This window comes from Falco cherrug, chromosome 8 (assembly GCF_023634085.1).
Source record: "Falco cherrug isolate bFalChe1 chromosome 8, bFalChe1.pri, whole genome shotgun sequence".
Taxonomy (NCBI): Eukaryota; Metazoa; Chordata; class Aves; order Falconiformes; family Falconidae; genus Falco; species Falco cherrug.
The window spans coordinates 11,823,077-11,848,690 of NC_073704.1; the positions used below are offsets into that span (position 1 = coordinate 11,823,077).

Genomic DNA, 25,614 nt, shown 5'->3' on the forward strand with positions numbered 1-25,614 from the left:
TATGAGCTTTCTGAATATGTACAAGCAGTTTTCTGTAATAATTAGTGTCTGTGTTACACATTTCTTGGTTAATACCCACTAGAACAGGTTCTGCTGAATTTCTAGACAGACAAAACAGAAGAACCATGAACTTAAAAAAGATATAAAATTCTACTACATTTGCATTTGTAGGTAGCTTATTCAAGACCTGAAGATCCAGCAATACCATAAATGCATTCAACCAATGAAGCGGAGAGAGCATCCTGCTCCTACCATATATTTGGAGAAGTCTTCTACCCTCAGCAAAGCATGCAAGAGGGAGTGTTCATCTGTGAACTGAGATCCCAGTTTTAAACTCTAATGTCACAATTCTCTTCTGTCTTGGAATGGAAAGTACAAACAACTTGACAGCAGCATGTAAACGCCTGTATTACAAAAACTAGTATCTGTGAATACTCGGGCTAGATCTAATGCTTATGATATGGACACTCTAATTACATAATAATATACTAATTCTGCATATAAACACCTGGGGAATATTTGGATTTCAGAGAGGTAGCAATAATACAGATTTTATGTCCAGTAGTGACCTCTGGTGTTTAAGCTATTTATAACAATGATAAACATTCCTAGCAGAAAATGACTTGAATACTTTGGCATCAGCTGCTTTTCTGTGTCCGCACATCTTGCAGGCTCTTCCTCAGAGGTTAAGGAACAACATGTAGTTGTATTATTAAGTTTAGTTGCAAGTATCTTACAGATCTGTCACAGTTTAGTCTTGCAAACGCCTACACAGCAAGCTCCATACTTGTATGGGGCAGAAGTTGGTTACAAAGCACATCCTACAGCCTTGCTATTCTAAGGGCAGGCTTCTGGGTCTGGACTGCAAGCAAATTTTGCTCAGGCTTTGCCAATTTCCCGAGGCATGAGGCTCTCCGCATTCTTGCTGGATACCGTACTGTTCTTGGTCTTTCACAGCGGCAGCTGCAGCAAGCCAATGCAGCTTGAAAAACAGCCATGAAACACTATGAAATTGCTAGCTTAAAGCTTTCCATTGCTTTCTTGTTATTAATTGCATCAAAATTATGGAGTAGACCTTAACAAAAATGAATGAATCAACTTCTACATTGTTATTAACTGCTGTGAGTCACAGTCCACTTTCAGAGAGGCTACTGAATACACATCCACCATGCAGAATATTACAAAACCTCCTACTTGTATTCGAAATTTAATTTTTGTTGCAGAAAGCAATTGCTGAGCATTATGAGAATTATGTTTTGTCCTGCAGCGTTCTGTTTGGCATCTTTGCTACCTTGATCCCTGATCCAGCCCAAATCCCTATTCTCTTCCTCTCCCTGCCCTAAGCATCTTCCTTGATCTTATCTCTTGGTTTAGAATCTTGCTTTTCCAGATGGTGTGGGGGGTGTTCTGCCTTTTTCAGATGAACTTGGGTTTACGTCTAATTCCTATCAGGAGATTGCCTCTGGCATTCCCAGAAATAACTTATGCTCTTGCAGTCCCTAACACCATTCTCTGTTTCTTGAATTGACAGGGCATTTGTAGACCTCTTTACGTGGAACTGAGTTGCCACTGTTCTGTACTGCGTTCTAGGGAACTATCAGAAGGATCTTTTCAGAGTCATCACATCCTGCCAGCACAGCTTTGAGAAATATTGTAACATCGAGAGGGGAAGTACCGTAATAATGCATCCTTATTTTACAAACCGGCATGGTGGATTGTTGAAAATGCCCTGAAATGTATGTTTGGCACAATTTAAGTTAACGGTATTACCATTTAACTGCACAAACAAAAATTTCACTTTTGTGGAACACTACAAATAGTACTCTGTAGAGAACACGAGCACACAGGCATTGAGGGGATTGTGAATAAGGGAAACCAGTCTCACCTTGCCTCCCTTTTCTTCCTACGTAGCCTCTTTGGTAAATTTAAGAAGATGATTTTGTTTAGCCTTTGGCCACTAGCCCAGAGGTTCCGGAAGGAGGGTGTGTGTGTGTGTGTGGGGGGGAAATACTTAATTCAAGTATTTTCTAAGTGTTTTCCCATGAAGCAAGGCCTAATTACACTCAGACAGGCATTGCTGCGTGATTGGGTTTTCAAAACAGCCGCACTTACCTAATAAACAGGCATTGACAGTTGAAAGGCTGCTTTAATTAGACTGCTGCATTGTTCGCTGCCAGACCAAAGCCCCACAAATACTAGTTAGAAAAAAACAACAACCAACCCACCACCAAATTTTTAGGTGAACCCAAAACTTTCTGACAGGCTTACAGTACTAAAAGCAAAGCACTGGCAAACCCCCTGTGACTGGCCCCGCTACAGAGCCCGGAGCGAGCTGGACGCCTCGCAGGGAGTCACTTCTCGCAGCGGTGGCCCCGGGGGCCAAGCACAGCGGGTAGGAGGCCACGGTGCCCACCCCGGTGAGGCCGGCCCGGTCCCCGCCGCCCATAATGAAGCCGGGCGAGACAAGCCCCGCCGTGCCCCCGCGCCTGCGCCCAGCCGCCGCCTCACGCCCCCTCAGCGCGGAGATGAGACGGCCCCGCGCGTCCCGGCCCCGCGCGCCGAGGCTCCGCCCCGAGGGCCCGGCAGCCAATAAGGGCGCTGGCCCTCGGCCTACAGAGGGGCGGGGCGCCGGGCGGAAGGGCGGGGAAGGGCGGGGCGCCGGGCGGAGGGGCGGGGCGCCGGGCGGAGGGGCGGGGCGCCGGGCGGAGGGGCGGGGCGCCGGGCGGAGGGGCGGGGCGCCGGGCGGAGGGGCGGGGCGCCGGGCGGAGGGGCGGGGCGCCGGGCGGAGGGGCGGGGCGCCGGCGGGCCTTGCCGTCAGTCGCGGGCGAGCGGCGGCGCCGGGCGATGCACTCCCTCACCCAGGAGATCCGCAGCTTCTCCCGGGCCAACCTGCGGAGGCAGCGCACCCGCGTGACGACGCTGACGGGCAAGAGGATCATCGAGACGTGGCGCGGCGCCTGCCTGCAGGTGGAGGAGGAGGCGGAGGCGGCGCCCGGCGGCGGCTTCGTGCAGGACCTGAGCGCCGACCTCCAGGTCGGCGTCGTGAAACCCTGGCTGCTGCTGGGTGAGCGGGGCCGGGGGCCGCTGGGAGGACCGGGGGGGCGGGGGGACCGGGCGCCGGGTGCCGGAGGGGGCCCGAGGGGCGTCGGGGGCCTGGCTGCAGCGGGGCAGCCCGCTTGGCGTAGCAACTGGGCCCCCTCTCTCCTCAGGGTCGCAGGATGCCGCTCACGACCTGGAGACGATGAAAAAGTATAAGGTGAGGTGACACGGAGATCGGAGTGCACCTGGCGCAGTGTGGCTGGTGGAGTTCTTCTAAAAAAGGCTGGAATAGTCCCGAGTAACTTCAGGAAAATTGTATCACCTTGGCGGTGTTAGAAGCAGCTCCGTTTGCAGAGGGGCGGATGCCGGTGGCCTTCGGGAGAAGCTGGGGTGCTGCCAGCCGGCGGCTGGTGTGGAGGCGTCGATGGGACAGGTCCCGCGCTGTGCCGTGTGTGTCGCCCTTTTGGAATGGGAGCAGCATCAGGCCGCCATGCCCAGTGCGGGTGGGTGGGACACACGAGGCAAAGCAGCAGCCCGAAGTCTGCCCCGAGCTTTGGTCTTTTCACTCTTCTGTGTCACAGTAGTGGGGCGATAAGGCCTTGGGGCAGCGGTGCTCCTGCAGGGCAGTGGGGCACTAGGCCGGCATCTGGGGCCACGTAAATGTCATTTCGCTGTAAATTACAATAACCCACAACCTGGCCATAGCCTGGGCTGAGCAAGAGGGCAGGAGGCTAGAGGTGGTCTCACCTGCCAAGCGCAGGTATAGTTTACTTTGAAATCCTTCTGCTGCAGTAGATGGTACTAATAACTCAGTAGAAGAAAGATTAAGCTGATGGGTTAGGGCAGGGTTGAAATTTGGGCGATTTTTGTGTGGTCTGTGCTCTTATTCCTATAGCTTTCTCTTTTATTTTCCATCTGTGTGCTGACGACTCCTTTTTCTGTTGAAAATCCTTAATTTAGTTTGTGTTTGGTTGAGCACAGATCTTTTCCTCACAAAAAAAATCAAGGAAACTGAATTTTATCACAGTATATTTTAACATGCATTGAAACTTTGCTTGGAGAAAAGTATACCATAAACAGCGTACATATGTACAACTGAATGCTGCTGTTCTGGAAGGTACGGTCTGTGTATGCCTAAAGAATAATTTACTGTTGCTACTACTGCTCATTTTGCTTGCTGTCTTCAGAAATTGTCTTTTTCTGGCCCCCCTCCCCTTTTTTTTTTTTTTCCTTAGGTTACTCATGTTCTAAATGTGGCATATGGAGTCCAAAATGCCTTCCTCGATGACTTTATTTACAAGACCATTTCTATTCTGGACCTCCCAGAAACTGACATCACCTCCTATTTCCCAGAATGTTTTGAGTTTATTGAGAAAGCCAAGATCCAGGTATGGTTTATCAATAATTAATGTTAGTAGTTATCCTGTTTAGATTATTTATTACACTACTTTAAAATCTAAAGCAGCTTTTTTTGTCAAAAGAAAGCATGGTACCAAATGAATAGTTTTCCCATTGCCTTTTCCAATTTTAGATAGACAATCCAAGCAATTTCTAAGCATTTCTAGAGACATGGTGCTGCTGTTAATCCCCATTCCCTGCAACGTTGTTTTTTCAGAATGACTGTCTTACCTGTCTTAGAGAAGTTCTTCTTTAATACAGTTGGACTAGGAGCTGACTTTATCTAAAGAAATCCTTTTGTGAGTCCAAGTCACTACATCTGACAGAGGGGAAAGGAGAAACTTTACTTTCTGTACTTTATCCACTGGGGATGTTGTTCTGGATTAGAAGCAAGCCTAACGGGGCTTTTACAGATCTGTGTGGTTTGTCAGCAGTCATCCGCCATCCTTGTGCTTTTCCTTGGTTGTCTATTGAAGATGAAACACATTGAGACATGAATTCACACACAATTACGTACCAAGACTGTCAAGAGAATGTGTTACTAGTCTTGGAGCCAACTTGTGATTTAACTGCTAACAAAATCCTGAAAAAGATGCAACATAGGAAATAGGGTGAGGGGACTCCTTCTGGGGTCGTTTGGCAGATTTGTCTGTAACCAAGACCATCCCTGACTCATATTTATTAAGTTTAGGCTTACTGTGTAATTTACGACAACCGTTGCTTGGACCTTATTGCACGCTATTCCACCATATCTACTATATTCATTATTTATGTAGATTGGGATAAAAGAAGATAATCTTGCCCCAGCTTTCTTTGTGTCACACAGTGTTCTTTCCTTCTCTCATTTATCATTTATGAGGTATGTGATACGCATTGTCGCTTAATGACCTTTTCAAGGTTTCTAGTTACGGTTTCCACTTAATTTCTAAATGAGACTTGCCATTCATAACTGCATCGTGTAGCTTTCTGCCTCTGGTGTTCATGTCCAGTTACTGTTTTGTAAGCTAGGGAATTCTGAAAACTTTTACAGCAGAATTTATAGTTTTCTAATAGGAGAGTTGGGTGAAAGAGCAGGTGATTGATGGAAGAGATGTTCTTCAGGATCATTTCGTGAAGCATGTGATAGTAGTGTGCGGAGACAGAGCTCTGGAAGGTTTGAAGTACTTTATTTGCTTTGTTAAAGTAGCGCTAAAAGAGCTTATGATAAATTGTATCACAAATTATTATTCTGCTTAAGTAATCACAAAAAGATACTAGTTTCATGCCCTAACATGGGGGAGGGAGAGATGCTCACTGGTGAGAGAGCCTGATATATGAGAAATTATTACTAGAACGTGATTAACTTAATGGAGAAGTATGAGAGCACTTGAATTAGAGAATGCAAGTAAAGCTTGCACTGTTCAGTAAGTCATGCCAGCTGGTACTTGTAGCAGGATTGACTTTTCTAAAACTGTAACTGCCTAAGTCTGTAGATGCCATAGTACAAATTCTGATACTGATCAGAGCTCACCTTTTCTTCTAGGCTCCAAATTGGCAGGCAGATTTTCCGTGACATGTTAGGTGACCCATATCAGATCATAGTGCTATGAATGAGGGATTTGTTTTTTATTGTTCTGTTTCATATTTAATTAGAAGAACTTTAAAATATTGCCTTTCCAGGGATCCATTTTCATGAATATCTCTCCTTATTGCTCCCTCTGTCCCTCCTAAAGAAAAAGCCCTGGCACCACTGCAAAGTAAAATAGGCTGTCAGGATCAGAGGAAGAAGTTCTTGGTAAATAGAGATTAATGTCCTATCTGCAGTCAGTTTCTCACTTTTATTCTGTATTCATATCTATATACAAAATCAGTTAAGAAGTAGCATGCCAAATGAATCTCTGTATAAAGCAACGATGGGATTTAGCAAGGAAAGCTAAATGTCCTTACGATTAAATTTGGTTTAGTGTTATTGCCCATGTTCATTCATGTCCAGCAATTTTCAGTTCTATTCCATGGATATCACTCTGTAATTTTTGGCAATGTACAACAGAACTGTCATTAAAAAAAGAAATGCATAAATGTGAAAGAAGAAAATAAAGCATGAACTGCACAAAGAAAAAAGGACTGCTTCCAATGCTTGTTTTTTTTACCCTCACTGCCACTGCTAGATACTGATCTTGGTTATGGTACATTATGTCTAAAATAACTCCCACTGAATCAGTAAAAACTACTCCAGATCTACAGTGAATAAGCTTCAGCAACTGCTTTATTAGCAGTGGCATAAATATTTTCAATGTAATAATTTTGATGTCATTATTATAAAGGAGGTAGTGGATTTACAGGTCACCACTGGCACTTCCTCAGGGAGTTGAAATACATGTACAAATCTGCTTTCCACTCTGCCTAGTCTGTGTGATGAGGAGGCATGCCCCTCCGAATGTGAGAAAGGGAATGAAGAGTACAATTCTCAGCAGGCAATGCAAAGTGGATGTGATTTTCATTGCAAAAAAGGGTGGTATTGTGGTTGATTGTGCTGGGATGCAGGAGCTTAGATTCAGTTCCTAGCTCTGTCATAATCTTGTGTTAACTTGAGCAAGTCATTCTTCTTGTCTCAGCTTGGCATTTCTTCAACAAGGATAATTACACTCAATTCCATACTACTTTGTCTTATTATTTAAACTGGAAGATTTTTGGAGCAGGAACCATTTTCTGCTCTGCGTGTTTATTAATACACTGGATAAATGCAACTCCTGGGTCTGTAACATAAACCATCAAGTTCCTGGAAAGGAACCCTGGTGGTTATGAGCTCTTCTTTTTTGTCCGAGTAAAATGCCCATTGAATAATTTGCACCTGCTAGGGCAGACAGAGCGGGCTGTTTATATCTAGAATAAACTCATTCAGCACATTGTGTCATGTATCAATATCTTTATTCAGAACATGTAGATGCTAGGGGTTTGGTTTTGTGGTTGTTTTGGGTTGGTTTTTTTTTTTGGGTGTGTGAAAGTGGCATTTGGCAGACAGTTTAGACTAAGCCTTCTTGAGTCATAGCCTGATGTACAAACACAACAGGATCGTGAAGCCTGGGCCTTGCAAACGTTGGCTCACACTAGGTTGTCTAGTTGTCTCTGTGTTAACTCATGCCTGTTATTTCTTAATGAAACTTGCAGTGTTTGTTTAAAGAGTCATTCAGGTTTCAAAGATTGTGTGGGAAATGTTTAGTAGGATAAAACCATTACTTTTACAGATAATTGAGGATAAGCATGAATTTAAAACCCAGGAGAAACAGTTGTGACTTTATGCGAGTTTCGGTAGTTTCGGGTTTTGCACCTTAGTCCCCAGTTAAGGGACTGTAGTTGTATCAGCCACTACAGTTGTGTCAGCACTGTGATGGGGAAGTAGATGTTTATTGCAAATCATGTGGTCTCTTTTCTGTTTTTTCTGTTTCTGTGCATGATCTTGCTTATCCAAAATCTTCATGGAAGAACTCCATAGCATGCAAGAAACGCGTGACTGAAATTCCAAGATGTTCTAAAATCTGCCTCTGTGCCTAGCTGTTTGCTGCCTTGTTATGTTTTTAACCTGGTAACAAGATACAGTCAAGTAAATTCCTTGCCATATTTGAAATAAAATCTATTTTAAAATTGGCAGCCAATTAGATCAGATATCTTAGCATTTCAGACATCTGTGATTTGTTTTTTACGTGAGGGGGCTGCTGTCTTGGGGAAAGGGACAGAGGAATGTTTTTTAGTTCTAAGGTATGAATTAGGTTTCAAGTATTTGATAACTATGAAGTGGCCTTGGTTCAAAAAATACTTAATTTGGGCTTGTATATCTGTGTTTGGAGTCACTTGTATGTGTAAATATTTGCTTGGAACTCATCAAGGAGCTTTTAATAAGTCTTAACAGATTTTTATATAAGGTTTCTAGTACTTGTTACTATCTATTTAATGAATATCCTGACTTAATGTTCCATTTGTTTCTTGAAGGATGGTGTGGTACTGGTCCACTGTAATGCAGGAGTCTCCCGTGCAGCGGCAGTAGTCACAGGTTTTCTAATGAATTCAGAAGGACTGAGTTTTGCTAGAGCCTTTTCCTTGGTGAAAAATGCAAGGCCCGCGGCTTGTCCAAATCCTGGCTTTATGGAGCAGCTTCACAAGTACCAAGAACAGAACATAAAGGCAAATGGAAGCATAAATGATCACGACTGATCAAAAGGGAGAAGTGAAACAATCTGTTTTGACTATACAGTAACAGATGTTGGATATACTGTAATCCGTCATTTTGCAGTCCCCTTTCACATGTGCATCTTAAAGTCTTTACATACTTTTTTCTTACCCTTCTTTGACCCCCTTTTTTTCAGGCCAAATGGTATTCCACTGACTTCAGAGATGATTTTGCCCAGGAAGAAGCTCTTCCTAGAATGCTAATAAAAACATAAAAGTTCAATTTTCCTTAAAATGCTAGAGAAAAAAACCCAGAACTGGTTGTTGGGGTTTTTTTTTTTTTTTTTTTTGAACTATCAGAAAATGCAGGCAATAGAGAAAGGAAATAAAATGAGTTAAGTTGCCCTGTTTAATACTAAACCACGTTATGTATTCCAGTTGGTTTTAAAACCTAGGTAATAAAATGTTCATATAATAAAGTACCTTGGTACTGGATTTTAAATTCATATTGCAACTAAAGAGGATTTTATTGAATTTTGCGGGCTAGCCAGCCATTAAATATTTTTTGAAATGACAACAGATGGTCTTTTGAGGATGCTCAAAATGTGTAGGATGCTCTAATGCTTCATGCTTTTTACTGTTTCTCATCCAGTAGTGATTTGAAGTGCACTAACATGATGTTTCCAAAGTGCTGGAACCAGCCTATGAGGTTGGTGTTTGTTTGAGGGTTTTTTTGTAGATCATTTTGATGGAGATATGAAACATGTTTATAACAATCTATCTCAGACTTGCTGCTACTGTCCTATCATTGCACCCAGTCCTCAGTTGCTCACTCCATTCCACATCACCTGTAAAGAACAGATGTCGTAGAATAGGTAATTTTGACCCTCCTGATAGGTCTTGGGCATGTTTAAAAAAACCCACCAAACCAACCACAAAACTGCAAAAGATTTTAATAGTATTTTCTGTGGTCTTCACACCAGTTTTAAGCGGTTTGATATGTTAATATCAACAAAATAAAAAGAATACTGTGTTTGGATAAATTTTGTGCTGAAATGATTTCAAAGGTTTGGTTTCAGGTGCGTGTTTGTGTCCACACCAGTTCGAAGCGCAGCACGGCGCGGCGTGTGAACCGCACAGTGCCTTGTGCTCAGCGGTCGCTGCTCATGCCAACGCCAGGCCTGGGCCACCGTCCCGCTCCCCGCTGCTGCGCTGTGGCCACCGCCCGCCCGTGGCCGAGCTGGTCACGGCGCCTCCCGCTGGGCCGCGGGCGGGAAGGGCTGGCGGCCTTCTCCCGGGGGGGCAGGCTGTGCCGGGGCGGGTCCACGAGTTGTGGGGAATCATCTAGGCCACGCCGGTTCTTTCCCACCGGGGTGTGCGCGTTAACGACGGCCGCTGGTGACCCGCAGGAATGAGGCGGGGTGGGGGCGCGGGCCGGGCACCCCAGCGGGGCTGGCGGGTGCAGCCGGCGGCCGGGCCCGCGCCCCCTGTGAGGCCACAGCTCCCGCCCCGCGGCCTGGGAGCGGAGGCGCGGTGACGTTACGCCCCGTCCCGGCGCCGCGGCCGCTGATAAGATGGCGGGCGGGGCGGAAGTGACGGTGGGGGGAAGTTCCGTCCCGTTTGAAAGCGCCCGGCGGAGCGGCCACGGCTTTTTCCCGCCGCTCGGGCCGACGTGGCCGCTTTCGCCATGGAGGCGCCGCCCGCAGGTGAGCGGGCCCGCGCCCTCCCTGCCACTGTGCCCGCCTTGCCGCCGGTGCCTCCTTCGGTTCTGCCGGGCGCCGCCTCGCCTCGCCTCGCCTCGCTGCGTGCGGGTGTGGGGCGCTTCAGGTCGCGGCCGTCTCTCCGGGCGTACCGGGCTCTGCCTCTCGGCGCCGCCCGCGCCTCTGTGGGCCAGTGAGGGGGTCGGGGCTGCGGCGGGCCCCCAGCCCCGGGCGGGGGGACGCGCTGGGGCAGCCTGGCGGCTGGAGCGGGTGAGGGGCCCCGGCGGCGGGTGCACGGGGTTACGCCATGCTGCCCGGGCCGCGTCCGCGCCGGAGGCACGCCGAGACCCGGGGGCAGCTCGGGGGCGCGGCGGGGCCGGCCGCGGGGAGGCCGCCGTGAGCCGGGCTGTGGCGCGGAGCTGGCTGGCTGGCGGGGGAGGGGGCCTAGCCCGGGCGTGATGGCTCTTACAGGAGGAACGCCCTGAAAACAGCCCTAACATCGTAGCTGCCCGCAAAACCAGACACCCAGCCGTAACTGGTGTATTTTAAGAACAGAGTCTAAGCGTGGTGGTTCTTTTAGTTGCAAAAAATTCAAGCTTGTGATAAACTTCGGTTGCTTGCAAGATAAATTATTAGATCAGCCGTACTCGCTTACTGTGTGTCACTGTGTATCGTTTTATGTTTCTCTAATAGTGCCACTATTGAAGCACTGGAAAAGGTGCAATCACTTGGCTTCTTCCGGGGTTTTAAATTTTGTTTTCATTAACACAGGAACTGAGCCGATGACTCTTGGCTCCCCGACATCTCCAAAGCCGGGAGCTAGCGCTCAGTTTCTTCCTGGATTCCTGATGGGCGATTTACCTGCGCCGGTGACTCCGCAGCCACGTGCTTTGAGCGGCCCTTCAGTTGGTGTAATGGAAATGAGGTCTCCTCTGCTTACAGGTCTGGATTTGTTAAATGCTGAAAAGTTGTCCCAAAAGCAAAAGTTGGGTTTGTCTTACTCTTCTGCCTGAATGTTGCAGACTTGAATTCTTGTAGTTTTATAACTTGCTATAAATTAACCCAGCTCTTTGAATAAGTGAACACAAGTGTATTCAGTGGCATCTGGCTAAGTAGACTAAAGTTTAATAAAAGTTTTAAATGCAGCAGTTGTGATACCAGGAAAAGTTGCTTTTACATGGAAGGTAACATGAACATCTTCTAATATAAAATCAATTTCTGTAGCTCTTTATATGTCAGTTGCATATGCAGCCATCAGTGTTTTCTCTTTGTTTAAAACGGATTTCTGCTGGTAAACTAAATGCAGCTTCTGCAAGCTGCTGATTTCTTTGCAATGAATTCTAAAAAGTCACTCGGAGATTGTCAGAATTCTAAAAACTGGATGGAGAAAAACTAAGGAATACCTCTTAATGTGTACCTAGTAGTTGTATTTAGTCTTGATGTCTGCTGTAATTGGACTGGAGTAGTGACTTTTACTGACTGTAGGTGCTCATCTTTTTTTCCAACTAGAAAAAGTCTTTACCTGTGTTTCTAAGATGATGGCATTGTATGTCTGTTTTTCTCTCTTGAGAAGTGTGAGTAATTAACAACTTCTTCAATTTATTTCATGTCATGGGTGATCTTGGCTTTCTATTAAATCACTTGGTGTAATCTAAATATCTGACAGTGCTAGCAAACTAGTAATTTTTTTTAAAAAATGAGGATAAAAGTACTGCAGATAGTTTTAGATACTAATTTCTTTCAATTTCAAGCAGAATTGGACTTGAGGATCCTTATGGGTCCCTTCCAATTAGAGATATTCTGTTTGGTGGTCTGTTAGTCTCCTGCTTCTTGCTCTTGTCCACCACCACCCCACCTCCTGTCTCCCCCACATACAAACCTCTTAAGAAAATATTTATGAAATTGAAAACAGTCATGTGAATTTCATCTAATTGTTTTTAAAAGAGTTTATTACAGCCTCAGAGTTTCAATTCTAGAAAAGGGGGAACCAGCAGGATACTATCACAGGTCTCCTGAAATGAGTGATTGAGTGTATCACTTAAACTGCAAACCTTGATGGGAGAGTGCTTTATATAATATACTGTAACAGTTCTTGAATGTGTTAAACAGTTCAAAGAGGAACTTTGAAGTTTTGAAGCTCAGAATTTAGTATTGAAAAGTACTTTGGAAAAGCCTAATTTTGAAACGTTTTGCAAGTGAAAACTGTTAAGTCAAACTAGTCCCCCTCACTCTGGGGTAAGCCCACACAAAGTGTGCAGAGATATGTCAAGATCTTGTCAAAGTCAAAAGTCAGTTTATGTCAAAAGTCAGTTTAATTCTCTGTTATACTGGTAGTCCCAAAGCTTACAAAATGAGGGAGCAGCTGGCTTAACTTGATCCTGACTAAACACAAGCTAGTCCCTGCTCTGAAGAGCTTACATTTTATTTGATATGAAATTACATGGGAAGGTAAGGGATTTTGATAGTGGGAACGTGACAGCATGTGCAATGTCTGTGTGCATTTTGGTATGGTTCTTTAGCATGTAGAATGTCCCAAGTCTTAAAAACCTTGCTTTTGCATCTCAGCTACAGGGGAGTTAGTCTCTGAAACATTTAAAATAACCTGCCCTAAAATAGGAAGATGTAGCTATGCTCAGAATTTCATAAAGAGAACAAGTGCATGTAAGTAGTGAATATACTATTTTAATAAGAGGTTTAAGTTTTAGATGATAACTTGTGTAAGGAGGCAGTTTGGCATGTGGTATTCTTATGTAGAACAGTAAAACCTGAACAGTTTGGTAGGCCAGATGGTTTTGCAAACGCCCAGTGAAACAAGTCTTTCATGGCTGAATTTACTGTTGAAGTTTCAAGAGCAAGTAGCAGTGGAGTAAGATTGCAAGTTCTGTCACGCTTTTCATTTGTTCCTTTTAATTGCAGGAGGATCTCCCCCACAACCAGTAGTCCCTACACATAAAGATAAAAGCGGTGCCCCACCAGTTAGAAGCATATATGATGAATTATCTAGTCCTGGGCTTGGATCAACACCTCTAACCTCAAGAAGACCAGTAAGTGGCTTAGGTACTGGCCTGTTAGCAGATATGAGGCAGCTTACTGCTTCAGTGATTTCTTTAACTCGGGTGTATAAACTGTAACAAAGTGACTGGTGAGTTGTCATATGCTGCTGTTCCTTAGGGTGTTTGGTGTGCATGTTCCTATGTAGTCAAAATGAGAGCTGCAGTCATGGAGCTATCTCCTATTGCTACTGATTTTTTTTCAATACTGTAGAGAATGAAAAATGAAAATCGCACCTCTGCTATGCTTTGTACATGACAAATGCAGACTTATTGCAGCTTTTCACTTTGCAAATTTATTGGGCTGTTGATTGCCGGAAGAGTCCAAATAATGTGCTCTTTTCTTTTAGTGGGCAGTAGAGGCACTTACTGAAATAGAAGGAATTTTGTGCAGAGTAAAACATCTAATTAAAATTTGGCCATGGATGTAGGGTTAATTTTGAAAGAATAACATTTAACATTTCTAGAAGGTCACTCTAATAATAAGCTCCACTACTTATGTCAGCTGAGCAGTCTAGTGTAAGTTGGTTCTTTTTTAGTGAACATGATTCTTTTGATTCAAGGAGAAGGCCTTTCACTGAATAAGCAGTCTTTGTATTGAGTGTCGCCTTCTGAAAAGTTTATTTTGAAAGTTCATGTTCTCTGTGAAGGACAGAATCAATACTGTCTTGAAAGAGTGGGTATCAACCCAAAACAACAAAACAGTGAGCAGCTATCAGAATGCTAGGTCTACTGGTGCTGCAGTTTGTTTGATCTTGTCCGAGAAATGACAGGATTCAAGCTAAAAATATGCTAAGTTTTTTTTTTTCATATTGAAATACTTCTGTGTTTTTAAAAAAGTAACTGCTAGCAGCTAAAACCCAAAGTATACTTTCCTTCAGTGCAGGTGCACTAAGTAGTTGAGAGGGAAAGGAAGTCTGGTCACGAGGGATACAGCTCGGGGTTATGCTCCCATTAGTTCTAAGTGCTTTAGTGAAAATCAAATGCTGGTAACTTAGGATACTGGTATCCTTTCCATCAGGATGACATGAACGTTGTGAGTTAATATACTACAGCAATAGTGAGATGCCCGTTTTGAAAAAGTTAAGCTATAAAGTTTCTGAGTATTGATACCCAAAGTGACTTTGTTTTACAAAGCGTATGTGATTGGTGTTAGGGAATGTTTTTGTCAGTTCCTATTACCTAAAGCTTGCCCTAAGCCTAAATAAGCTGCCGCCTTGTATACCGGTAACTCTTGTTAGATGATAAAATACTATACAGACCCTGAATTCTGTTGCTTGTGTTGCTTCCCTTCTGTAGCTTGCCCTACATTCCTATACTATCTCTGATACCTGCATTTAAGCCTCTGATCAGGAAGGTCAACTGTGTTCTCTTCTAAGGCTTAGCAGTCAGCTGGAAATTCCAGAAGGTAATAGCTGAGCCCTACTGGATGTCCAGGCTATCTGCTAGGCTGTGTGCTAGAATGGAAAAACATTGTCAACTAACTTCATAATCATGTATTAAATATACATGTAACTATCTGTTCTTACTCTTGAAAGTTAGGAGTGACTTAAGGCAAACAGTTAGTAATCTTGCCTGAAGTTACCTGGAAATGATCTCTTCTGATCTAAGAAGTGTACCTGTAAGAATGATTTGTTACTTTCTGTATTTTAATGCAGGCCAGCTTTTCTCTAACACAGAGCCCATTGGTTGGAACTATGTCATCAACTCCTGGAACAGGTAGATGTCCTTTGAAAATGTATAATCTACTTTCTTACTGCTTTCCTTTACACAAAAGTCATCACTGTTCAAGCTACATCAACTTGCTAATTTGCAAAGGAGTTGCGTGTTTATTTGTTAGCTTTTCAAAAGGTATATAGATGTGAATAGGAAATATTTTTCCGTTTTAAGACTGAATTTCAATCAACTTTGCTTACTCCTTATTCAAAACTTGTTGAGCTGAGCACAGAGGTGGTTGTACTTGAGTGAAGCAGCCTTCCATCTTCATAAGGTTTCCTACCTTGTGTATGAAACGATGGCTTCTTGCTGGTTGTTGTCTTTTGCTGCCTTGTTCCTTTTGGCTTCTGCATTAAGTTGCTGTTGTTTAGAGGTCAAGGAGAAAGCTAGGTTGCTAGTCATAACACTTAATAGCATGTTTGCAGACTGAAGTTTGGATTGACTTACTGTTAGTCTGTGTCTGCAAATCTCCATCAGACTCTTCCATATGCAAGTGAAATGACTGATACTGAATTTGTTCTTTCACTATAGGCTCTCAAGATTATCTGTCTGGCAAAAGTAATTTGTTAAACAATGCCATTTTGATTTAACAGCTTCAAGTGTGTTCAGTTCTGCAAGTATTGGGCAGCCTAGGAAGACTACTCTATCTCCTGCTCAGCTAGATCCTTTTTACACTCAGGGTGATTCCCTGACTTCAGAAGATCAGCTTGATGACACATGGGTAACTGTATTTGGGTGAGTTGATTCCCAAAACATTGGAAAAAAACATGGGTGAAGTCTTTGCAACATACGGAAAGAAGTACTTGGACGTTGCTGTTGTCTGGTGTTCCTAGGTTCTGCAGGACACACAATTGTACTTAAAAGCCTCCAAATGCATGTATTGTAGTGAAGCACCTTAACTTAAGCTACATGTTAATTTTTTCAAGTTAAAAAGGCACTGTTCTGCTATTAAGGTGTGTGGTGAAGTAAAAATGCCTAGAATAAAATATTCCTCAAGTCACTGCTGCTGAAAAGGCATTAACACACTGGTGTCTCTTGAATTTCTAAAAACCCTTCACAGGGTTTTATTTTTAGCACCAGAATTCTTAAACTACTCATCATAATTTTTTTAGTATTCTTTCTGTCTTTTCAGATTTCCTCAAGCATCAGCTTCCTATATTCTTCTACAGTTTGCTCAATATGGAAACATACTAAAGCATGTGGTATGTCTTACTTTTCGCAAATAGATCTCAAATTATCTGGTTCATTCTTCAAAGGGATAAGTGTCACAGTTTTCACTTGATCTTTCAGATGTCCAACACAGGAAACTGGATGCATATTCGATACCAGTCTAAGCTTCAAGCCCGGAAAGCCTTAAGCAAAGATGGAAGAATTTTTGGTGAATCTATCATGATTGGTGTCAAACCGTGTATAGATAAAGTAAGTTAACAGCTGCTTTTATTTAAATATAAGGCACTCTGCTTTTGGGCTGCCTCTTTATTTTCCCTGACCTCTTTAACATTTTTCCTTTTTTGAATTGCAAAGCATAGATAGTTCAGTTATAAAGGTATAGTCTATTATACCTTACATGAGTTCTTAAGTATTTGTCAAAATTTCCTGCTGAGAAGGGTCACTGTGGGAAATCCCTGTGCTCGTTGGAAGTTCCAATGCACAGAATTATGCTGATGTACAAGGTATGAAGTGAAACTGTAACATAAGAGACAATGGAAATTAAAGAGTTGCCCAGACTGGAATCTGTGGGATTTAGGGGCTGTGATATATGTGTGATGGCAGATTTTGGCTGACATTAGTACATATAGTGAGCAGATTACAAGTTTCCACTACTTTGCAATGCTGTAATCCAATGTATAAATGATTGCAGCGAGGAAAGTGCTTGGTGGTGGTATGTACTTGTGTGCTTTGTACTGACAGGCGATTTACCTGTGGTCTTCTCTGTTTAGTATTTTTTTTTTTACATTGTTAACCCTCTTTTTAAGAGTGTGATGGAAACCTTTGAAAGAAGTTCTACATCCCCAGTGTCTTCAGTCTTCACTCCACCTTCAAAATCTGTCAGCACACCAGTACAACCTGCAAATAATACCACAAGGATTTCTACAATGAGACCTCTTGCAACAGCATATAAAGCTTCCACTAGTGACTATCAGGTATTTTAAGGAGAACAGAAGCATGTGGTTTTGTGCTCTTTCCCTTCAGTTGTATGAGGCTGCACACACATGAAGTTGTGTGACCTTAGCCTTTATTTTCTCCTATCATTTCCTTAAATATGGCGTTCAAGTACAAACTCGGTCTGTTCAGTCTCTCAAAAAATAAGAAAAAAAAATTGACTTGTCACTTTTCCAGAGGTTAGGGGCTTGTTTTGAAAATCTTTTGAGCATACTATGTCAAAATACAGTACCACTAATGAAAAAAAAAAAAAAAACCTGGTTCCTGTAAGAAGAATTAATTATATGCTGACTGTTTCTTTTTATTTTCTCTCTTCCTCTTTCCCCCCCGCCTTCTAGGTGGTTTCTGACAGACAAACTCCTAGGAAAGATGAAAGTATTGTATCTAAAGCAATGGAATATGTGTTCGGCTGGTAATACACAAGAGGAAGTAATACAAAGTTGGTCAGGGTTTGAAATATACAACTGGCATCTGTGGTTAGTTGTATAACTACTGGTGGCAGTAATTTAACTTACATCTCACCTGTTTTGCCTTCAGTTATTTCAGCAGACATGTAGCTTGCACTTTAAATGATGGCAATGTACACACGGTTTGAAAAACTGAGTAAGTGTAAATAAGTGCTTTTCCCCCATTTGTGCTCTGATTGCATGATTGTAGAAAAAATAGCAGCACTGACTTTTCCTCTGTAATTACTTTCTCTGAATTACTTCCCAGTAAGTTGGAAATGTTTAAAATGGCAGCTTTATTTACTAATGCCTTTAATTTTATTGGGTGTTTTTTCCTGGAAAGGTGATGGGCAACCTGCTGGAAGAACGCTATACACAGCTGGCTCCCAGGGACAGGACTGCTTTTAGCATATGTGACTTTAATTTTTTTTTATTAAGATTCATTGCTGGTTTATAATCTCTGGCATCATGTTTTGAATGTCATAGCAACCTTATAACTCTTTGTATTATTAATAAAGCTAAATCAAGTTAAGGTTTTCTTAGGTGGTTTTCTCAACAAGTATGAGTTCTGTTAGGAAAAACTATTTGCAGTAGTCCAAGTATGATGCTGCCTAATGTTTATTAAAGTGTTATCAGCAGAGCAGGTGCTGCTGATTTTTACTTTAGTACCAACTAGTGTTAAAACTAGCTAATGTAGAAATCTCTCCATGGGTATTTCATAGCAACGTGCACTTAAGAGGTAACAAACTGTAGCATTCTAACATAAAAATGTTGAGTAGAAATAGCTGAATAGAAAAATGCAATGTGGTAGTGGCCAGAGCTGCCTTCATTTCAAGACTTTTCTAAGAAATTGTCTTTAAGGTATTGGCTGAATGATGATTGTGTTTTTCAAAAAAATTGAACTTCCAGCATCCTGAAGCTTCCATTTGGAGGTGAGCCTCTCCAGTAATCATATGTGTTATGTAAGCCCATAGTCTTCAATGAAGATAAAGGTCTCTTTCATCTGGGAAGAGAGCAAGTTTTCTTCAGTACTTGGGAAACTATGTGCAACTACTACTTTTTGAGTTTGTGGCTGTGTTTAGTGTGGGTCAACATCAGTATTTTAGTTTGGCTCAGTAGTGTGCTGGTCAGGTGAATGTTCAGACATACCCATTTCCATGCTTTTGCTTCATGCTGCAGTGTGGTCTTGGAGTTCTTCAGCTGCTCTTCTCTGATGAAATTAGAATGAAAAGATAAGTCCAGGATACTCGGATGTCCCTCGGATACTAATGGGCACCCAGTTTACAGGATTAAGCTAGAGAGGGTCCTGAGTAAAATCCCCAAAGCACTTAGTGGGAAATAAGGTTTCTACCTCAGGGCACGTTGGTGCTTCGTTGTATGCTTTAGCAGTAACCTATGTACAAGTGGATTGGGAGATATTTGAGATGCATTTTACTGTATTTGCTGGCTGATGCTTTTGGATTATTGGTTGCTGCTCTTCCATTTGCATTTGATCACAGGGAGCTGCTTAAACCTAATTAATATCTGAATGTGTTTTCTCAGAAAACATCTGGCTTTTTCTTGGTGAAAAATGTTTGTTACGGAGATGGCTTCAGAAAGAAAATGGGTAGTTCAGCTAAATTCTTGTTTTGGTCGTTGCTTTGCGAAGCACACTTCTGGTGCACTTCAGACTTGTAATGATGTGTATTGGATTTAGCTTAGTGAAGTGATGAATAAGATTTAACTTGTATCAAGTAAGTTTGAAGCTAAATACATAAGGAAGGAGTTGGAGGCTAAGTCAGTAGTTTAGGACCTGTTTTATCGGTAAGTACCAGATGTAAAACTGTGCTGAGTTGTGGGTTTGGTGTTTTTGTTTGGGGGGGTTATTTGTGTGTGAAAGGGCGGAGGATATTGAGAAGTACATGTGTGAAGAATCTCTGAAACACTTGGAAGGTATTATAGTAAACCTTTTCAAGGCTAGATACTGTTGTTAGGTAGCATTGCATTTAAAAATCCAATTTTTCCTGTTTGTTAACTATGTACCTGCTGCTTTCCAACAAGGAAGGATTCTCTTCTAGCTGTAGCTAGATGTGATTTACATTAAAACCAAAGTTACAGACTTCAGCTAGTGATGTGTACCATACTTACGAAACTGTTTTGGTTTCAGTTGTATGGGGTTTGTTGTAAGACTCTGGAATATATTTTCCATAGGATTACGACTTAGTTTAAAATAAAACTAATGAATAATTTTTTTCTGTTATCTGCCTCCATCATAAGTATATTACTCAGGGATCTAATTTGCTTCTTTTAATACATTGATCTGCACGGTTTTAAATTCTAGAAGGATTTGTTCTATTGTCTCAGTGGTAATTTCATTACAGTTTTAACAGGTATTTTTTTGGTAGAGAATTTTATAACTTGGAGATAGCATTTATTTTTATTGTACTTTTTCCCCTCCCACCTCTCCTCAATTTTAGTTTTCTAGAACTTTCAAAATGACTGGTATTTGTTTGGGTAATCCATGTACAGTAACTTATCATGAAGATCAAATGTTATGAGTACTTTAGGTCTGCCTCTCATTTCAAGTTGCAGGCATCTACCTCCCCCCTGTGGCAGATCTTCAGAACTCTAATGAGAGGTTTTAACTGAATAGAATATGGTATCTTAATTAAACTATTTAGGAAGTGCATAAACAGTACTGTGAGATAATAGCGGTGCTCAAATGTCTCATGGTTGAAGTGTTTCTGTAATAAAAGAAGAAAGGACAGAGTTTACTAAATATCTTAATTAGGGAGTAAGTCAGACTTCTAAATACTGCTTCAATGAAATAGTTCTTAAACTTTATTTAAAATCTTACCAGTGTTCACTAATTTTAATTGAGATGGACAAATTGTCCAAATTTTTTTAGCAGAATATACTGCAATATTCATTCTGTATGAACATAATTTTCTTCTTTCTAGTAGTCTGAGTGCATGTGTAAAAATGAGTCTCATGGGTTTTCTTTAATTTGACTGTAGGTGACTAGACCACAGATGAGTCTGCAAAAAGGTACTGCTTAAGTATGTTTAGAAATAGTAAGCTGTTCAGTTAAGTGATGAAAACAAAATAAACTGGCTTACAAACAACTTGTAACCAGGAGTTGCTTTACTGAATTTCAGACTGCAGGTGAGAAGGCTCTAGAATAAAAATTCTAGATCTCTAGTAAAAACATCAGTCCTTGGGCAATTTCATGGCTTTGTGGTAATGCCTTTTTTAATTGTTTGGGCGAGAGTAAAAGGTGTTCTTTTGATGCGGTCTCTCTAAGCATCGAAGTGCAGACAGTACTGACTTTCACACTTCTGTTAGTGTTTCTAAATTAAAATTCAGCTGGTGTAGTTACCTTTAAAAATGAATTCATAATTAATAACTTTGTAAATTTTTTTGCCTTCTATTAAGGAATCTTTTGACTCAAGTTTAAGTTTTTGTGTAATACATCAATTGTGTTTCTAGCAACAAATTTATCTTTTCAACTTTCTGCAAGTAAAACTCATGTTGAAATCAAGAGCATGTCGGAGAAGCTGTGAATTCTTATGTCCTATATAATGTCATTATCTTGATTCTTCTTTTAAGTTACTCAGTTTTGTAAGTGAAACTTCCAGCTTAAATAAAGAGGTTATTGTTGATGTAAGCAGATGCAGTTAAAGCAATCTAAAAATTCTGGTCTCTAGATGAAGTGGTGTTCTTTGTTCATTATGGTCCTCTTGTGTTTGAAGTTGGAGACTGATTAGAAACAGCATGAAAGTAAGGAATTGCTCTGAACAGTCATTGTTTTATTTTGCTCAATTGTTTATCACATCAGATTTTGGTACAGTTTACGGCAGGAATCAGTTTGAACATATCTGTCATTGTAGGGAAGAAATGAATTTTCCACATTAAAAATAGAGAACTCTTCAATGATACTGTTTTCCCCTTTCTGTTGTGTATGTCAGCCACCTAATTAGCTTCTTGTTTAGCTGCCCTTGGAGCCCTGTGTGTTCTGTGAGAATTTGTCCATTGTTGCAAAATCAAGTTCCAAAAAATGCTTTCTTTTTCGAGGATCTTTCCAATCTCCTGGTATTAAGGAGGTAGCCTTGAATATGTGAAGCAAGGATAACATGACAAATGGATGTGCTTGGAGATCTTGGAAATGATAGCTCGGTCACGTGGATTATCCAGTTATTAATAGACTGTTCTGAAACCTGAAGATAGTTCAGAATTGTTTATGAGAAAGTGGTGCAGCTGAATATTTTAGTTGGAACCCAGACTGGGCAAGTTTTTTTAAGTGCAAGTATGCTAACTGGTGGTAGTTCTCTTGCCAAAACTCCCGTTTCCTCCTGGCAACTAAACATGTATCGGGCTTGAAAGAATCATGGCTGCAACACTGGCTGTCATGACATAAAGCACTGTAAAATGAATTTATTAAGCTGTTTAGATCTTGTAATGTACTAATAATGTATGTTATTAATCCAAGCAGTGTCAGTTTCCAGTCTCCTGCTCGAAAATGCACAGCAGTCAGGCTGCAACAGACCTCAGACCTTGCTTCCATAAAGTCATAAAATGGTAACAAAATTTACTCTTTATTTCAGTTCTTTGCTGCAAAGTAACCAACTTCTCTTGCACAACATGCTTTCTGGGCTGGCAAGTACTTTGACTTGCTGGGCTTTCCCACCGAGTGCTCTTAGCTCTCCTTTCAAAGTTAGGAAATTTGATTTGTTTACTGTGTAGGATTGCATGGGTGGGTAAGATCATGCTGCTGACTTTAGTGGAATTGGTGGAAGGTCTGCAGTATTTTCCAAGCATGCAATATGATAGCATGTAGTATCACATTTCAATAGATGAAATACATTTACAATTGTCTATCATAGGATACTGTAATGGGCTATTGATTTTTAGGTGCCACAGTTTCTTTGTAATTGAACTGTGCTCGTGAATGTATGAAAATCTTCATTTGCAGACTGAAGGTCATAAAGTAAAAATTGCACAGAGGTCAACCTTAAATACAAGCTAGAGAACAGTCTAATATTAATTACATTATTTTTCCAGATGACTGCATTAACAATGGAGCTTGCATGTATATTGAATGCTATGAGTTTTGTTCTTGCTAATGGTAGCTTGTAAAAAAAAGACATTAATTGTTATTCCTATGCACGCACTTAGACTTGCCAGCTTTCCAGTTTCTAGCAAATGTGGTGGCTCTTTAGAATAAGAGGTATCAAACAGCTTTCCTCCTGGTACATTGTAGGAATGGGGTAGGATGAATGTATTTCTTCACTTAAAGGCTTAAAACATCTTTCTAAAAATCAATGTTGTGCAGACAATTGCATAATTAAGAATCTAAAACATACTTTTAATTATTAAAGACACATCTAGCCTAACAGATAATACAATGAATAACTGCAGTATTAGTATTTTAATGGAGTAGATGGTGGCAGTGACTGTCTTTTCAGCTTTTGACCATCTAGTCCTTGTTGAGCATCTTACTAATTGAGTTTTAAAATGTTTTTTTATCGCTGGAAAAGGTCCTGAAAGACACAGAATCATGGATTATCTAGAGTTTGAAGGGACCCATAGGACAATAGAGTCTAATTCCTGATACTACAACTATGGCACTAGTACATGATATAACTTACTGCTAACAGTGGCAGCAGCTGGCATTCTGTGCCCCAGGAGGTGAAAACAAGTTTATTTGGATGAATTAAAGCTGTAATAGCATATCAAAGTGTGGTGCAGGAACAGCTATATAGCTGCTTCACTTCTAGAAGACCTTTGTGGCATCTGACTCTGGATGGGTATATAATGAACCCTGAGAAATGGTATGTGTGTATACCAGATATTCAGTGTATTATTGATGGAATATATAATGTGACAAAGACCAGGTCAAGTGTAATTATTTATTCAAAAACTAATGAAATCTGTAAGGCATGAAGAGTAGTCCGAAAAAGCGATTGGGAAAGTTTTCTGCTGTACAAATACTTTATCACCAAACTACTGTAAAATACAACATGTATTAGAAGCTTATGTTCTGATATCTTTGCCACTTCAGATGCATTTGGAAAGTTTAAGACACTGAACTTTGACACACAACTATAACAATGGTGCACTGACCTCTGAACCTTAACACTTGCATGAAGAGGTTATGTAGATATGTCATTTGCTTTCAGATCTATCACAGCATGAAGAGGGTAAGAAAAGGTAGTAGCATTTTCTCAGTATTCTTCCTCTGCCCCTTTTTTGTGCAATTAAAGTAGCACGATAGAAATTGTCACCTCTGTTTCTGAAAAAACTACCACCTCCCCACTGTGTTAAGTGGGTATTGCATGAAATGTGGCTGACTTAGTGATGCTGTAAATGCTTGTAGTGAAAGAAGTGCACAGTATTTTCTCTACCTAACATGTTTTTGATTGGCATTCTGTGTAAGGTCTTTATTTTCTGGGTGAAGGATTATGTTTTAACAACTGTAAGTGATTTTGTTGGTATCATTTTCTGACCATCGGGAATTGCTGAGACTTGAGTTCCTGCAGGATGCACTGGGAGTCACTGCACATGTAGCTTGTGTGAACTTTGAGCTGGAAAAAAATTACATGTAAGGCATTTGATTCCACCATGTCTGTGTTGGGTTCTGTTAGATTTTTGTCTCCTCCCTCAAAAATTGTGGGGTGAATTGGGAGAGGTTGGTTCCACTGAAAGATGTGCCATCTTTGTTGTAGAACGGAAAGACATGAGATCATGCTAGGTGGTGTTCAGACATAAAGCTGCTATATTGCTCATAAAGAGAAAGGTACACCGAAGCTCTACAAGGAATTGCTGCACCAGTATTTTAACCTACTGAAATTTGAGCTACAGTGTAAATAACACCTGGCAGTCACCTTGTTAGCCTCAGGTTGAGTATTGTTACTGAACATAAGGTAATGGGGTTTTCCTCTAATTAGATTTATATATATATATGTGCTCTGTATCGGGGTAAACTTGTGCAATAATTTGCAGATGTAATTTAAATGCATTATTTTTTTATAACACATGAAAGCCAGAAAAAACCTTGAAGATGCAGTGTGACAGCAAGAAGGAATTCTTGAAGATACATTACTGAAAACCGAGGACCACTACCACAAAAGTTAGTCAATAGGACTGGAAAACTGTTATTTTTTTAAAAAATACAAATACAAACCCAAACCCCAAAACTTATTTATTGCAAGTAGTGTATACAGACTTTGATTTTTGGGTAGGTCTGATAGCTGACCAGATGATTTACTGTTAACTGCGTTTGAAATGCCAGTTACAGAGTATATTGTAATTGTTCTCTGAAGCCACTAAGGTCCAAAAAAATCATTTTACTTCAACTGTAAGTCTAATTGTTCTTTTCTGAAGTGTTACAATATTGTGTTTAATATCCAGTGTTTTTAATCCTAAGAATGTTTTCTCAAACTTTTGTCTCTTGAAGTTGGTGGGAATCCTAAAGTTGAAATCTCCAGCTTTACCATGGCAGTACTTAAATAGTTGGTGAGCTTGACAGTGTGTTAAATGAATTTGGGGTGTATTTTATTATTAACCTCATACAAACAAATATACTAATGTCATCAAAGAAAATTCAGTAAAATCAGGGTAAATTGTTATGGAGCTCACAGGCTAATGGAAGAAGGCCTCGTGTTTTCAGCACAATTCTGAAGTTGTCCGAACAGTCACGTGGAATGTTTTTTTGGTGTTTCTGTGGTGTGGGTTTTTTGTTTGTTTTTTGCAACCGCAGTCCAGCACTGTTTAGAGCTGATGGTGTAGACTTTGTCCTCAGTACTATGAGGAGACTATAAATCTAGCCATTTTAAAAGGAAAAGAAATTAATTTGGCTGACGGCAGCAAACTTGAGCAGCAACCTGATCTGACACATGAGGTCACAGTGCTTGCCTAGGCATCTCTAGTTTCACATATGTTGGGCTTAAATATGAACATCTTTTCCTACAGCTAGCTGCA

The 25,614-nt window shown here is 41.3% G+C and overlaps 2 protein-coding genes across 2 annotated transcripts; both read left to right on the forward strand.

Moving 5' to 3' along the window:
• Positions 1-2,774: 2,774 nt before the first annotated feature.
• DUSP19 (dual specificity phosphatase 19) lies at positions 2,775-9,114 on the forward strand. Its single transcript, XM_055718089.1, has 4 exons — positions 2,775-3,064; positions 3,210-3,256; positions 4,275-4,427; positions 8,404-9,114. Exons 1-4 carry the CDS (start codon positions 2,845-2,847, stop codon positions 8,623-8,625), a joined length of 642 nt encoding a protein of 213 aa, XP_055574064.1. The 5' UTR covers positions 2,775-2,844; the 3' UTR covers positions 8,626-9,114.
• Positions 9,115-10,168: 1,054 nt separating this feature from the next.
• On the forward strand, positions 10,169-24,989 carry NUP35 (nucleoporin 35). Its single transcript, XM_055718088.1, has 9 exons — positions 10,169-10,286; positions 11,052-11,222; positions 13,197-13,324; positions 14,989-15,049; positions 15,640-15,781; positions 16,179-16,248; positions 16,337-16,465; positions 17,023-17,190; positions 17,548-24,989. Exons 1-9 carry the CDS (start codon positions 10,268-10,270, stop codon positions 17,623-17,625), a joined length of 966 nt encoding a protein of 321 aa, XP_055574063.1. The 5' UTR covers positions 10,169-10,267; the 3' UTR covers positions 17,626-24,989.
• Positions 24,990-25,614: the final 625 nt, after the last annotated feature.

What these genes read in the sequence shown, in the direction of transcription:
- DUSP19 (XM_055718089.1), top strand. Translation starts at nt 2,845, where the DNA reads ATGCACTCCCTCACCCAGGAGATCCGCAGCTTCTCCCGGGCCAACCTG. An exon ending in GAAACCCTGGCTGCTGCTGG is followed by an intron (nt 3,065 to 3,209) that starts GTGAGCGGGGCC and finishes CTCTCTCCTCAG; the next exon opens with GGTCGCAGGATGCCGCTCAC. An exon ending in AGACGATGAAAAAGTATAAG is followed by an intron (nt 3,257 to 4,274) that starts GTGAGGTGACAC and finishes TTTTTTCCTTAG; the next exon opens with GTTACTCATGTTCTAAATGT.
- NUP35 (XM_055718088.1), top strand. An exon ending in GAGGTCTCCTCTGCTTACAG is followed by an intron (nt 11,223 to 13,196) that starts GTCTGGATTTGT and finishes TTTTAATTGCAG; the next exon opens with GAGGATCTCCCCCACAACCA. An exon ending in GTCATCAACTCCTGGAACAG is followed by an intron (nt 15,050 to 15,639) that starts GTAGATGTCCTT and finishes TTGATTTAACAG; the next exon opens with CTTCAAGTGTGTTCAGTTCT.